This window comes from Dermochelys coriacea, chromosome 10, assembly GCF_009764565.3.
Source record: "Dermochelys coriacea isolate rDerCor1 chromosome 10, rDerCor1.pri.v4, whole genome shotgun sequence".
NCBI classification, from domain to species: Eukaryota; Metazoa; Chordata; order Testudines; family Dermochelyidae; genus Dermochelys; species Dermochelys coriacea.
This window is the reverse complement of record NC_050077.1, coordinates 81,819,381-81,833,469: the sequence shown is the minus strand read 5'-3', so window position 1 is coordinate 81,833,469 and position 14,089 is coordinate 81,819,381. Positions and strand designations below refer to the sequence as shown.

The window sequence follows — 14,089 nt, the reverse complement described above, 5'->3', positions numbered from 1 at the left end:
TAAACGTCCAATTCACTGTACACACACAGACCTATGAAAATACATTTCCATCAATAATAGAAATGTGCAGCTAGGCAAAGAAAGAAAAATGCTGCTGGAGAAGTCAGTGGAGTGAGAGTTCACGCCATTTCCTTTGTATATTTTGACATGTGATGTTGACAATTTGTGATTTAATGGTTATAAAGCTTTAACAACGTTTTGAATCTCAGCATCTACTGTCATTTAGTAACTATTGTCAGACCCCCACCATAGTCTGACAACTCATAATATATTGCAATGTGAAGATTTACATAAATCAAAATAGAAAAAAAAATGCTTAAAAAGATCAGTATCAGTCAAAATTATATAAAATAAAAATAAAATTCTGCCAAGCCTACTTATTAGTATGCAAAACTCTGAGGTACTAATTTTAATATCTTGTCCACCCAACCCCCACTATGCTGTTGGCTCTTTTCAGAAACCTAGGTTCTCAGCTTGCTGTGGCAGGGCCTGTGTTTTCATCACTTTTTTGTATAGAGCCTAACACAGCAGGATCCAGACTGGGTCTGCTGGGAGCTACTAAGATACTAGAATAACAATATTCAAATGTTGCAATCTAGGAAAGGGATGAATAAAGGAAAAGAGGAGTTAATTACCATTTCTGTACATTTTCAGGAATGCCAAGAAATGCTTTTAAAGCAAAATGGCAGGACAGGAGGCACCTAAATGGTGTTGAATGCCCCAAGTTTACCTCTATCAGCAAGCAGCTTGTGTGTTCTCAATTACACCAAAGAGTTTATGCAGGATTCCCAGCTTATCCTCTGCTTTACAGGATTTCTACACACCACCAACATCATGAAATAGTCTATTTGCTTATATTATTTATTCAAAAGGTCTCCCAGGAACCTTATAATACATTAAAGTGGACTAAAGGCAATTTTTTTTTTTGGTTTCCCAATTTTTAACCTGTTAGAACAATGCCAATATATCCATGACCAGTCTAATACAAACAAAACACTTCATGTTCATATGTTCGGTAAGAGGGCGACACAAGGCTCTTAGAACCCCTTCGTTTTTCTCCAGCCCACTGAGGCCCCATGCAGGATTGTTCAGGACATTTCCCAGTGGTTTGATCAGCCTCCTGTTAAATGTCCCAAGTGATGGGGTGTCCATTACTAGGAGTCAATGCTGCAAGGGGACTCCACCTCCCTCAGAACAAGACTTCTTCAGGCGCCCACTCCGCTGAAACTTCTTATCCCGCCATCCCAATCAAAACAGGCTCCAGCAGGCTCTGCCCTACCTTCCCAGACCACAACACTGACCTTTCTTCTAGCCCTTGCAAACTCCCTCTCAATTTCTGGAGAGAGACTGTAGTTGCTGGATTTGGGGACACTGGTCTGGTGGGGATGGGGTAGAGCAGGCTAGGGTATCAGGAAATTGGGAAGGAGGTGACCTGGGGTGTGGAGAAGACAGTGTTTGGATTATGGCTTGCAACAGGATCTATACCTAGGAATAAACTTTAGGTTGGGATACAATTTCCCAGGGGAGGTGATTGAATCCTTATGACTTGGGACATTTAAGACTAGAGGGGGCAGATTACTGGAAACTATACCGTACAGATACAGCATGTTAATCGTATAAAAAAACCCTAACAGCTCAATTTGCCCAGAGATACAAGTATGGTTCCAAGTGCCTTCAAAAGCAGGATTTGATCCCGTGTTGGAGTTTTACCCTGCAATAGCCACAAATAAAATCCATGACATTTTCACGGCCCCACTGTTGATACACTTGTGGCATTTTTACTCTTCCAAGATGACACCTTCACCTGTCATAAGGATGGTGAATGCCAGCTTCGTGTTTTATTAAACAAATACAATTAACCCCCCCCCCCCACCCCGAACACATCCCTGATGTCTGCGGCCAAAGACAGTCTACACATGCGTAGAAACTTCTTTGTACAGTCAACGTGTCATTTTTATAATAGCAAAAGACTAAGGGTTAAAAAATAGCCTGGAGCCAAGAAATATACAGTATACTCAATAACAAAAAATATATATATACACTATAGATGCTTTAAGGCTGTGTACAGTTTGATTGAAGACAATTTGAGGACATTAAATCAGTCAGCAACAGAGGAAATGTGTGGAGAAAATGCCCTAAAGTCAGAAAAAGCAGCAGCAAATATCCTGAAAGGTTTTGTTGATGCTTCTAAAAATATTTTTTCTGTGGAATATGCCATCTCTCTTGACAGTGCGACGTGGGGCTGGTTTTCCTTTTGCTAGTCCCGGTTCTCTTTCACCTCACCCCTGTTGTGCTTCATTGCTGCTCACTGAGGACCCTGGTGAGACCGCCTCTCCTCCAGCATCCTGCACACCCACATGGAGACAACTTCAGCATTCCCATCATTGTACTGCATGATGAATGGGTGACCCTGGGAAATGGGAGAGAAACAGATTTAGCCGCACTAGTTGAGTCTCTTTGCTTTTCCAAGTAAACTTTTTTCTTTTAAATTTCCCAAAAAATAAATCAGAATCTTGTTAGTTTCGTAGTTTTGGAAATGTTCCTAGAACAATATAAACACACCATGGGAACTAACAGCTTTTTTCAGTCAAATCTAATAACGAGACACTGCTAATGAATGTCCCATCTTTTCTCCCAATGTCTGAGTAGGTCTGGATGTAAGACTGCCTGATTATTTTTCTTTGTTCTTACAGCCTCTCGTCTTGCTGTGGTACAGGATATATGTTCTTGAGTAGGGAGAGAGATTTTTAGTTTATTATTTTTTTTTAACATTTATACTGTGGGAGTGCTTAGCGGCCTCAGCCAGGTTGGGCCCCATTGTGCTAGGCATGAGTTAAATGAGTCTCTACCGCAAAGAGCTTACAATCTAAAAGACAAGACTGCCTAGGAAGGAGTACTGCGGAAAGGGATCTGGGGGTTATAGTGGATCATAAGCTAAATACGAGTCAACAGAGTAAAGCTGTTGCAAAAAAAGCGAACATCATTCTGGGATGTATTAGCAGGAGTGTTGTAAGCAAGAAACGAGAAGTCATTCTTCCGCTCTACTCTGTGCTGATTAGGCCTCCACCGGAGCATTGTGTCCAGTTCTGGGCACCACATTTCAGGAAAAATGTGGACAAATTGGAGTGAGTCCAGAGAAGAGCAACAAAAATGAATAAAGATCTGGAAAACATGACCTATGAGGGAAGATTGAAAATATTGGGTTTGTTTAGTCTGGAGAAGAGATGACAGAGGGGACATGATCACAGTTTTTGGGTACATAAAAGGTTGTTACAAGGAGGAGGGAGAAAAATTGTTTTTCTTAACCTCTGAGGACAGGACAAGCAATGGGCTTAAATTGCAGCAAGGGAGGTTTAGGTTGGACATTAGGAAAAACTTCCTAACTGTCAGGATGGTTAAGCATTGGAGTAAATTGCCTAAGGAGGTTGTGGAATCTCCATCATTGGGGATTTTTAAGAGCAGGTTGGACAAACACCTGTCAGGGATGGTCTAGAGAATACTTAGTCCTGCCTTGAGTGGAGGGGACTGGACTAGATGACCTCTCGAGGTCCCTTCCAGGCCTATGATTCTATGATTTACATGTGTCCTTGCTCTATAGACATAGAAGGCTGGTGCCTTAACTCACTGTGTGACCTAGCCCCTGGAACATGCATTAGCTCTGGGTGCTGTGCAAATTCCCTATAAAATCTAAATATAAAATAGTAAGTTTTCATTCTGACTTCGTCATTGAGTCCCAAGTTCTAACACACATGAGAACAAATGCCAGTGGCACACAAAGGAAGACAGTTTGCAGAACACAATGTATAAGCTGAGGTCTGAACGCATACATACAACAATGGATTCAAGTCATTTGGAGGTTGAATGAAGGGGAGTGACCTGTTGTCCAAGGAATGAAAAGCTCATATAAGTATAATTAAGAAAACCCTAAAATATCAACTCCCAGGTTTATCAGAAGCTACTGAAGGGGGTGATGGAAGAACTTGCATCCATAGTGCAGTCTAGCCTGTGAAGTTAGTAGTTGCTGAAGACACTGAAGAATTGTATCCAGGGGAGCCGCAAATAAACTGCAAGAGCACTTCAGGATGAAAGAAAAACATGGACTAAGGGTTCAGATGCCACCCTAGCCTGCTCAGGTCTCAATCCGGTGACATTTCTGGAGGTGGCAGCTAACGATCTTACTCAAGTGCACCTCAAATGAATCCAAATCCACAGAAATCCAGGATTCCACATGCACAAATGAAAGAGAGAGAATAACTGCCAGACAAAACCACCACAATGATAACCTCTGCACTGAATCAATCAAAAGCAGCTCAGTTTTACACCATATTAATCCAAGAAACCTTGAAAACAACAACTGTCTAATCCAGAGATACCTATCACAAAATCTGCAGGGAATGAGAAGTACTTGTGGAAACCATCCGTGTACACAGGACAGTGTCAAGCACAGACATGAACAGTTTTGCTTAATGGCAGGAGACACACTGAGAACAAGAAAGGGTCTAATAGGGTGTTTGGGGAAACTGGGGAGTAACTTGGGCTACGATGGATCATGAGGAAGCCCTGGGATAAACCGAATGCTGCTGATGCTAAAAGCATCAGGTAAAAGCAATAAAACACTTCAAAGGTCAGGGCCAACAATGTCAAAAGCTACAAGAATAAAATATGCCCAGTCTTGACAGAAAATACAGAGGATAAGCAATATGCTGCTGCTCATCAGAGCAGTTTCAAGGCTATGAGCTGATCGGAAGCTAGGCTAAACTTAATAAAAGAATGAAATGTGCCGAGAGCCCTTCTGGCAATTCACGTGTACCAGCCGCTCCGGTCTCAACCACCTTCCCAATACAACCATTTTGGATGGGACGGAAGCAGCCTCTTTGCTCAAGGAATTGGGCACTTCAGGAAAGTGAGTGACGACACTGAACACGACAGAACCTGGTGTTGGGGACGGGGACACAGACGGCGATGTCAACAACTAACCCCAGAACTACAGAGAGTTTGTTTCCCTGAAGTGAATTTTTAGTCCTGAGGAGACGTGTCCAACTGATAGCCCTGGAGATGGAGCTTTTTTGATCCTATGCAGCATGGGCCAGACGCAATTCGGGAGAGATGCAGAAGAGAAAGAAAACACAGCAGCTCCAGTTAGACCCACCAGCCATCTGGACACTGCAGCCAACGGGCCACGTTCCAGCAGCTCCATGTTTTCCTGGAAACTCAGGTGGGTTCTAGGAAAAAGGGAGCAGAACAACAGCTGGCATAACCCAAGCTCTGACCGTGAAGAGCAGCTCTCCCTACACGGAGTGTGATATTCCCGTTCACAGTTGGTACCAGTCCTCTGGGGACTGTTGGAGGGAGGCAGGAGACATACCAGGAGGAGGGCAGCAAGGCTCACCTTGGGCATACTGCCACTTTGCTGCCAGGATCAGGTCAGGTTCTGCTGAACTCAGGGACCTCTGAACCAGCTCCACCATGCTGGCTGAGGAAAATCTATCAGGAGCACAGAGGCCACGGCTGGTGGTGGGGAACAGACAGAGTTCATGGCTCAATCCCCCTGAGTTCTGCACATGGCCAGATACAGGCTCCTAAAGGGTAGGAAGCCAGCACCCTGCTGGGTCTGCATTTCTGAAAAGTGCGCTCACAGTTTGAACTTTGCTATACGCTTCTATGAGAAAGTGTGAAACAACAGAGCAAGACAGACAAAGACACTGAATAATCAAGCTAACCTCATCAATAGTCAGTGGGAGCCAGCTCTCAATTCCTTCATTCTCAGAGGGCCAATTTCCACAATTAAAATGGCAAGGGCTGAGGCAACATGGTCCACAAACTCCGCAAGAGAAGATGTAATCGGTAAAGGGGAAAGGACACGACTAGCAGGAGCTGGTGGATACAATAGTGGGACAAGCAGGTAGGGGCCAGGAGAGAGCAAGTGTGCCCACCCTCTAACAATGATCAGATGAGGAGGTAGGAGAACATTAACAAAAGGGAAATGTAAAGACAATACCCCACAGGCATGAAAATGCAGCACCTTTTGGAACTAGTTAAGAGAGACTTTTACCTGTTCACTTAACAGCATCAACAACAGTTTCTGCAGACTGATACTCTATACCTTCTTGTCTATATCCCTATACCTAGAGAGACCAGACCTAGCAGGTAGTTTTACCATTGACAACCCCACTCAGGTCACTTTTCATGGCCAAGCTGCTACTGAATCTCAAATAGCTTTAGAATGATTTCAACACAATTACCTCCCATACTCACCAGCTGGCCTAACTTTACTAGCAAAAAACAGTAGTTAAGAAGGTCTTAGACACAGCCTCCTAGCACAAGGACTATGTCACATAGGCCGAGCACAGTACTGCTTACGAGGCAATGAATGCCTCTTCTAGGTTATACAGCCAGGTGCTCCCTTCTAAGGCATTTTTCCCCATGATTTAACTGCATTCCACAGCAACTATCCCAGGGAGGAATTTTGTCCTTTAGTTTGAATAAACTAGAAGTTGCACTCCTCATGCGAATCACCATTGTAAACCTAACTTTTCATGCAAGTAGTGTCCACACCCTTGTTTTTGTATTTCTTTATTTATCAGGTGCCTACAATATACTGCCTTTTAAAAAGCCTCCAGTTTTGTCTTGGAGGCTGGTTATCACTTGATGGCAGGTCTGCAGGTTGTGGAGATCAGTTCAAACCTTTCATTACGCTTTGAAGCCTTGGCACTGTTGCTAGGCCAAAGGGGAGCACTGTGAATTGGTAGTAGGTGGGCCCACCTACGAAACGTAGGAACCTTCTGACAGATTGATATTTGAAAGTAAGTGTCTTTAAGGTCGAGGGCAGAGTACCAGTCTCCCGGATCCAGGGAAGGAATGATGGAGGCCAGGGAGACCATGCGGAATTTTAACTTCTTGAGATACTTATTAAGGCTCTGCAGGTAGCCCCACTTTGGCCTTTGGGATCAAAAAATAACAGGAGTAAAATTCTTCCCCCCCTCAAGTGCAGAGAGACTTCCTCCACAGCTCCCACTTGCAGAAGACCCTACACCTTCTGACTGAGCAGATGCTCGTGAGAAAGGTCCCTGAAGAGGGACGGAGTGGGGAGGTGGAAAAGGGAGGCGTAGAAATAAACTGGAGGGTGTACCCCCCCTGCTACTGTGCTGAGAACCCACTGGTCTGATGTTATAGAGGCCCAGGCAGGGAGGAAGGGAGACAGACGGTTGGAAAAAAACAGTGGTACTGGATCCAGGACACAGGCTGGAATGTCGCCCTCAAGCATACCCTCAAAACGCCTGCTTATTACCCCGATGGTTGCTGGTAGAGCTTGAGGGAGCTGAGGCGGCTGGCTATTGGCCTTGCTGGCGCTTGTAGCTCCTACCCCGGAAGGGCTCTGCTCGGGATTGGCCCCCGAACCTTTGGGAGTGCTGCAGTTTGAACCGCTTTCTCGAGGGAGCTGGCATGTAGAGGCCCAGCGAGCGCAAGGTAGCCCTAGAGTCTTTCCGGCCATGTAACTTGCTGTCTGTCTGTTCTGTGAACAGCGCCAGGCCATCAAAAGGGAGGTCCTGGATGGACTGCTGGACCTCCACTGACAGGCCCGATGACTGCAGCCAGGACTCATGCTTCATGGAAATGGCTGAAGCCATGGCCCGAGCCACGGAGCCCATCACATCTGAGGCCACTTGGAGGGCTGCCCTGTCCAGAGCTCTGCCCTCATCCAGAATACCCAGGAACTCCTGCCTGGGCTCGTCTGGCAGCAAGTGCGCAAACTTGGCCATAAACTGCCAGATGTTAAAGTCATAGCCGCCTAGGAGAGCCTGATAGTTGGCCACTCTTAACTGTAGGCTGGCCATTGAATCAAATTTTCTGCCAAAGAGATCGAGCCTCTTCACCTCCTTATTCTTAAGGGTTGATCCCGGTTGGCCCTTCCTATCATGCTCATTGGCTGCTGATATCACCAGTGAGCTAGGAGCGGGGTGTGTATATAGGTATTCAAATCCCTTAGCAGGCACGTAATACCTTCTCTCCGCCTGCTTGGAAATGGGGGGCAGGGAAGAGGGAGTTTGCCACAAGGCTTTGCTCAGCTTTACCACTCCCTCGTGGACTGGTAATGCCACCCTGGAGGGAGCTGCTGCACTCAAAACATCAAACAGGGAGTCGGCGGATTCTGCCAACTCCTCGGCCTCTAACCCCAGGTTCTAAGCCACCCTCTTAAGAAGCTCCTGGTGGACTTTTATATCATCCTGGGAGACTGTGTGGGAAGGCCCCGCTATCACTTTATCAGGTGAAGAGGATAAGGAGATGTGTAATGGTGGGTCTGCCAGCTCTGTGGCCTCTGCTGGCTGACCCTGGGGACCTTGATCAGACTTTGCTTCCTAGTCCGGGGGCTGGCAGGAGACTGTTGCCGACTGTTTCGCAGATGTCCCTGACACTGATCAGTGCCCCTGTGATGGTTGGGGAAAACCCCAGCGGTTCCATAGCTGCCAGAAAGCTGGCCATTGACTTTGGGGACATCTGGGCATTTGTAGTTCTGATGAGAATGTCGATGCTCCCAGTGGGTGGTCCTGGCCTGCTGGTAGATCTTCCTTCTCATTTTCTGCACCTGGGAATGGGGAGACAGGTCTGGGGGACCAGGACAGTGCCAATGCAGCCCATCTACCGGAATCCTGTTGGCCCTCTCCCTGGGTCTCTACCGGTGACCTGTGCCAGGAAGACAGATCCCAGTACCACACCTCTGGTGACCCAGCTATTGACACCTCTCGCTTTGACAGCTGTGCCGCTCCGTGGATCGGGAGCAAGAGGATCGACGTCCCAGTACAGGGGATCGACACTTTGCCTGTGGGGATCCATATCGGTGAACAGATGATGGGACTCTGGGGACCGGTGTCTGGACTCTCTGGAGTGGTGCCATGAGCTTGGAGATCTATCCCGCCTCTCCAGGAATGAATGCCAGGACTCCAGGGACTGGCGATGCACCTCCATAGGTGTGATCCAGACAGCTGGCGAACAATGCCGGGATCCTGGGGAACGCTGCCTAGAAACTGGGGAACGACACTGGGAACTCTGACAGATAAGCTGGTGGCACTGCTCTGGTGAGCGCTGGTGGGGCACTCCCTGCATTGCGGAGCAGTGCAACACCGATGGGGATCGCTGGAAAGGTCCCAGGGCTGGTTTACCCCTCAAATGGAGCACCTCGCTGGCTGGCATGGGCGGCACTGGAAGGGACAATATGTCCTTAGTGGCCTGAAAGTCTCTGGTGTGGACGGCACTGTCAGGTGCCGAGTGCCTCTTCCACTTCCTGGGGTGGTGGGCAGGTCACAAAGGGTGCTCTACAGCTCAACCAGTGTGGAAGCCTGGCCACCGTTCAGAGGGGAAGAGCTGCCCCATGCAGGTCTTTGCTCTCCTCTGGCTCACTCCTTCCCAGAGAATGCCCTCTCCTGGCCTCTCTCTGCCGGTTCTGGGGATGGGGATCGGCGCCGGTCGGAGGCCAGTGCTGGCGGTGTGCTCTGCACTGAAGCTGCCGTGCTTGAAGCGGGGTCCGATCTGGCCAGCTCCGAGGCAGATGCGAGGGCCGACTCCATAAGGAATGCTCTTAGTCGAATGTCCCACTCCTCTTTGGTTTGCGACTTGAAACTCTTACAAATGTGACACTTGTTGCTCATATGGGTTTCCCCCAAACACTTAAGACAGCTTTGGTGGGGATCACTGACTGGCATAGATTTTTTGCAGCAGTCACAAGGCTTAAAGCCTGGGGACTGGGGCATGCCCCATCCCTAGGCTGTCCCACAGGGGACTAACTAACTATTTCTAATTTATACACTAAGGGAACTAATACACTATTCAAATGTTTTAAGAACTATCTACAAGAGAATTCACAACTAGGCACAGTTGAGAAGGAAAGCTTGCCGAGGCAAGGAGATGTTCCAGCACCATCACTGGCCATAAGAAGGAACATAGGGAGGGGGGAGCTGCTGGCGCCCCCATGCCAGCACATACATGCGCCATTCCAGATGGTGCCAGAGTTGGTCCCCTGTGGATACCACTGAGGGAAAAACTTCTGGCATGTGGCAAGCACACACCTCCAGTGGAATGGACATTAGCAAGCCTCGAAGAAGAATCATTAAATCACACAAACTGGACTTGCTCTGAGGTTGTGCTCAGAGATAGACGGGAAGGAATATTTGAAATGGCAGGTTCTGGGAGGGCTGGCAGAAAGGCAGCCAAGTGTGCTGGGCTCTTGCAGGTATCATTTTTAAGGAGGGTTGATGTAGGAGTCGAGTGCGTGACTACTGCTGGATGGCCATAACCTGTGTATAGTTTCAAGTGCCGAGGAAAAGAGCAGCTGCTGTATGCCTAACCGCTGCCATCTGTAAAGGACTTTTTCTCTTAACCAGTTTTTCTAAGTTCGAGTCCTCCTTGCTGAACGCATAGTTCACTATATCCAGGCCAAGTCGGAACTTTTAAATCCACATTGCTTTTAAGTGAGCAGAGCAGAGTTTTCTCAAGGTGCTAAAATCTCATCTTCCTGCCTGCTCCTCATGGGTGGATAATGGCCAAAATAGCTGAAGGAATTTTCTTCAAACTTCTGAAAAAATATTCGCCTCTGAGCTGCGATTAAACTTCCACCTTTCGGCCTACAAAGGTACTTCGGGGGAACATAAAACAGTGGGAATACTTCACATGTCTATGGCAGTTTCTGAGAATCTCACAGTACTTGACAAACATTAAGTAACTGAATGGTTTCCTGTGAACCAGGGAAGCATTACACTCATTCTACATAGGCGGTGACACCGCAGTATAGCGATTGGCCCAAAGTACACAGAGTGAAATTCATCCGTGTGCAGAGGGCAAGCACAATGCCTAGGCAGCACTTCAATCCCATTTTCCCTGCAGGGAAGCAGAGGTGAATCAGAACCCAGGGATCCTGGTCCATCCCCTTCTCTACTTATTAGTCAATGTTCTCCTTTACACAGAGACTTTAGAATGAGAGTGCCTTCAACTAAAACTGTGGAACTGCTGTAACTGTCTGAAACTGAAGGCCGGATCCCCAGCTGGTGTAATTCCACACCTCGGTTGAGGATCTGCTCCTTAATGACCACAGTGGCTTCAAACCAGAGACTTAAACATGACTCCTGTGTGATTTCAGGTTTCAAATTTAAATTAATCAGTTCAAATAACTTGCTTTCCATGCCTCAGATTTTCAGTGCTTTGCACAAGGGTTCATATTGCAAGCCCTTAATTTAAGGCCTTGGAAATGGTGTGCAGCTGCTATCTGCCCTTCCAATCACTCTTCCTGAGTTTATTCTTCACAATTGCTGCAGAAATAGATGTTCTCCCCAAATATTCCATTGTTATCCCTAAACTGCTTACCTCTAGCCATTCTAGACTGTACCCAGCAACCTACACTGGTCAAGGAGCTCTCAACCTTTCATCTGTGCACATGCATGTGTTCTTCTGTACAGTAATTGGTCAGAAAATGACCCACTGAGAGAAGAGAACGTGACTAGACTTTTTTGGTGATTTGATTCTAAATCTTTCAATTACATCTTTTGGGCATGGTGGCTCACAGTTCAAAGCTACAGAAAGTCTAGAGAAAGAGAGGACAACATTTAAGCACACAGATGTGTAAGGCACCGTTCATATGGATGATTTCTTTTCTTTCAACCTCCCCAGCTGTTAGAAATACATTTGCTCTGGTCTTGACAATATAAGATCAGAACGGAGGTAAAGGGAGTGTGCATCCCTCTCCTTGTGTTACATGCTGCTTCTAAACAGTGAAGATGTCTTGTATACTTGGGCTTTGAACTTTGACTTGAACATTTTCAGAACTATTTAAAAATAACTAATTTTTCCTTCTTGGTTTTTAACTGTGGGGCTAATCAGAGAAGGGAAAGAGACTTGGCTTCTGGCTTCCATTCCCAACTCTGCTATGTCCACTCCTGTGTGACCTTTGCAAAGTCACTTAACCTTTCCGTGCCTTGTGTGTAAAATGGGGATAGTTATTCAGCCCTATCTCACAGGCGTGCTGCGATGTAGAATTCATTAATGTTTGTAAAACACTTTGAGATCCTTGGATGCAAGGTGCGAGAAAAGGGTGAAGTCTCATTATACACATTTTAACCTAAATCTACCAAACCTGCCTTTTAAACAAGCCAACCATAAACAAAGTAACAAAACACAGGTCAAGGATACAAGTGAGACCTAGCGGGGGAAAAACCAAGAACCCATAGCCAAGGAAGAGCACACACATTGGTGCAATAAAAAAGAAGCTATTAAGCAAAGAGTCAGCTTCTCCCATGAATCTCTTTTATGAGAGACAGGCTCCCTGCAGAGGAAGACATCTCAAATCCAGGATACCCTTGCAGTTAAGTGACTTGCACTGTGCAGTGGAAGCCAGCATGGTAGGCAGGGTTTAAAACATCAGCAGTGATGTGTCTCAGAGACATGGAGGTTGTTCCACGTTGCGGGATCTCAGCGTGTTTCGACCGCAGTAGATCAAAGCACTCTACGAAACTTTTAGTGCAGCGCAGTAGGGTCCATACAGACACTTAGCGTGTGGTTGGCTAGCTAGAACACAGTAGATTGACACCCACCTTGCCACGCACTAACTCACCGTATAGATCAGGCCTCAAACCCTATATTTTCATTCTCCTTTCCACCCCAAGAGTAACCTTAATTTGAAATTACCAAGCTTTCAATGTTTAGGTTTTTTAAACTACAACATTCTATCAGGGATTTTCCGTAAACTGTAGGCATGTTTCTGCCATTAACTCCCTCTTAATTTTATTGAGGGTGGGAATTTCTTCTATTTTGGGCTTTTATATGTTTTTTAATGTCACTCACTGACACTTTTATTTACAGCATAGCCTTGGAAACTCTGCACTGGTGGATCCAGAGCCTGGAAACTCTATGCTGGTCAGTCCCAGCTGTGCCACCTTCCAGTGAGACAAAACTTGAAGTGCCAGCAAGCCCTGCCAACTTGATCAGACCCACTTTATCTGGCCTGGGCTGGGCTGGGGAGAAAGGGAGGGATGGATTTGAGACATTGTGAGAGATTCAACTATATATAAACAGTAACACACAGTGCAATAATCCATCAAAGACAGCCTCTGCCTACTCTGGATCATGCATGGAGTCCAGGTGAAATACAAAATATGTAAAGGAACCTGAATTTAACTAATCAGCCAAAGACACATCAGGGAAAACATTTAAAAGTTCCTAAAAACCCCAGAGGTTACAGAGGTAGCATTCTAATATACTATTAACAATAACCTTTTTATAAAACCACCCTGACACATCTTCAGCTGCTACTCAGCTATCTAACCTCCTGTTTACTTGTCTTTAGGTATCCAGGGTCCGAAGATGACTAATTCTCATAATCCAAAATGGGTGGCCCAGGGATTATCGAGTGAGTCTATTAGGCCCTGATTCAGGAAAGCATTTAAGCATGTACTGACGTCCTATCGGTGCACTGTCCTGAACTGGGGCCTTCAACAGGAGACTGTGTTTTTTTTAAATTGGGGGTAGAAACTAGGAATGGGTTGAATAAAGTTTAACTCAAAGCTACTATCTCAGAACTCAGAGTAGCAGCCGTGTTAGTCTGTATTCTCAAAAAGAAAAGGAGTACTTGTGGCACCTTAGAGACTAACAAATTTATTAGAGCATAAGCTTTCGTGAGCTACAGCTCACTTCATCGGATGCATTTGGTGGAAAAAACAGAGTAGAGATTTATATACACACACACAGAGAACATGAAACAATGGGTTTATCATACACACTGTAAGGAGAGTGATCACTTAAGATAAGCCATCACCAACAGCAGGGGGGGGAAGGAGGAAAACCTTTCATGGTGACAAGCAGGTAGGCTAATTCCAGCAGTTAACAAGAATATCAGAGGAACAGTGGGGGGTGGGGTGGGAGGGAGAAATACCATGGGGAAATAGTTTTACTTTGTGTAATGACTCATCCATTCCCAGTCTCTATTCAAGCCTAAGTTAATTGTATCCAGTTTGCAAATTAATTCCAATTCAGCAGTCTCTCGTTGGAGTCTGTTTTTGAAGCTTTTTTGTTGAAGTATAGCCACTCTTAGGTCTGTGATCGAGTGACC

The 14,089-nt window shown here is 46.1% G+C and overlaps 1 protein-coding gene across 5 annotated transcripts in view; it reads right to left on the bottom strand.

The window, feature by feature from the left end:
• Positions 1-840: 840 nt before the first annotated feature.
• The window catches only part of MAP2K5 (mitogen-activated protein kinase kinase 5), a 209,842-nt gene continuing 196,593 nt past the window's right edge, over positions 841-14,089 (bottom strand). For 4 of the 5 annotated variants that reach the window (XM_043493328.1, XM_038419771.2, XM_043493326.1 and 1 more), the window contains one exon: positions 841-2,410. In XM_043493328.1, coding sequence (XP_043349263.1) covers positions 2,306-2,410 — 105 coding nt within the window. In that variant the 3' untranslated portion in view covers positions 841-2,305. The remainder of the gene's footprint in view (positions 2,411-14,089) is intronic. The other variant, XR_006274573.1, reaches the window with a different exon arrangement.